The 1,093-nt window shown below is 59.6% G+C and overlaps 1 protein-coding gene across 1 annotated transcript in view; it reads left to right on the forward strand.

Annotated features, from left to right (window-relative positions):
• Nucleotides 1-481, forward strand: part of BATF (basic leucine zipper transcription factor, ATF-like) — a 5,077-nt gene extending 4,596 nt beyond the window's left edge. The window contains exon 3 of the mRNA XM_009319397.1: nt 196-481. Within this exon, the coding sequence (XP_009317672.1) occupies nt 196-402 (207 nt within the window). The 3' untranslated portion in view covers nt 403-481. The remainder of the gene's footprint in view (nt 1-195) is intronic.
• The last annotated feature ends 612 nt before the right edge of the window (nt 482-1,093 follow it).

A 1,093-nucleotide genomic window follows, 5' to 3' on the forward strand; every position in this document is an offset into this window, starting at 1 on the left:
CGGCCGCACCCGCACCCGGCCTGGCCGGCTGGGGGAGGGGGGTTTGCCCAGGCGCGGCTCTGTGCCAAATTTACCAGAAACGTGTCATTCTGGAAAGTCTGCGGGGCAGAGAAGCACGGGACCACGACCCCCGTGTCCCCAGTTTATCCCTGTGGCCCCCGCGCTGAGGAAGGCCCTATGGTTTTGTCTCCTCAGGAGAGCGAAGACTTGGAGAGGCAGAACGCTGCTCTGCGCCGGGAGATCAAGCAGCTGACGGAGGAGATGAAGCACTTCGCCTCGATGCTGAGCTCCCACGAACCGCTATGCTCCATCCTGACGTCCCCTCCGCCACCTCCAGAAGTGCTTTATGCCACACACTCCTTCCACCAGCCCCACATCAGCTCCCCACGCTTCCAACACTGAGCCAGCCAGCAGAATGGCAGCCTGCCGGCTCCACCAACAGGCAAGAAGCAACTCCGTGGGGCTCGCTTTTCCATCCAAGGGAGAGGGACGGGCGGACACCCCTTCTCAAAGTGTGTACTCTGAGTGACTTGCCTAAGACTTGCTCCCTGTGCAGAAATGGCAGAGCCACCAGGAGGCATCTTGGGGCAGTTTCCAGCTTGGATCCTGAGAAGAGGAGGCATTTGCAAAAGGGCACCAACCCCCTTCCCTGGTGCTTGCTTGGGGACACTCGCTGGAGCATGTGGCACTGGCAGCCTCCATGTGAGCAGCTGGCTGCGGTGTGCAACAGCTGGAGCTCCAGGGAGAGGAACGGGAGCAGGGTCAGAGTACCGGAGGCCACAGAGTACCAGGGCAAAACTGGTTTATTTTTGTAAAATAAAGATTGAAAATGCTTAACTCTTTGTTTCCAAAATAGGACCTGAGCCACTCCTAAGGCCTGGCATGACACAGTGAGGATGCAGGCAGCAGGGAAAAGCTTGGAGTTCAGGGAACAGCCCCGCGTGTGCTGGTGTCTAATCCAGGGCCAGCAGCCGGAGCCCCACATTTAGAAGGGGGGCCCATGTGCGTGGGTTGGGCAGGCTGGGGAGCAATGGTTTGTGGGGTGATGGGGTCCCTGGGAGAGATGGGTCCCTCCTTGCTTCAGGGCTGGACC

Source organism: Pygoscelis adeliae, unplaced genomic scaffold, assembly GCF_000699105.1.
Source record: "Pygoscelis adeliae isolate BGI_AS28 unplaced genomic scaffold, ASM69910v1 Scaffold71, whole genome shotgun sequence".
NCBI classification, from domain to species: Eukaryota; Metazoa; Chordata; class Aves; order Sphenisciformes; family Spheniscidae; genus Pygoscelis; species Pygoscelis adeliae.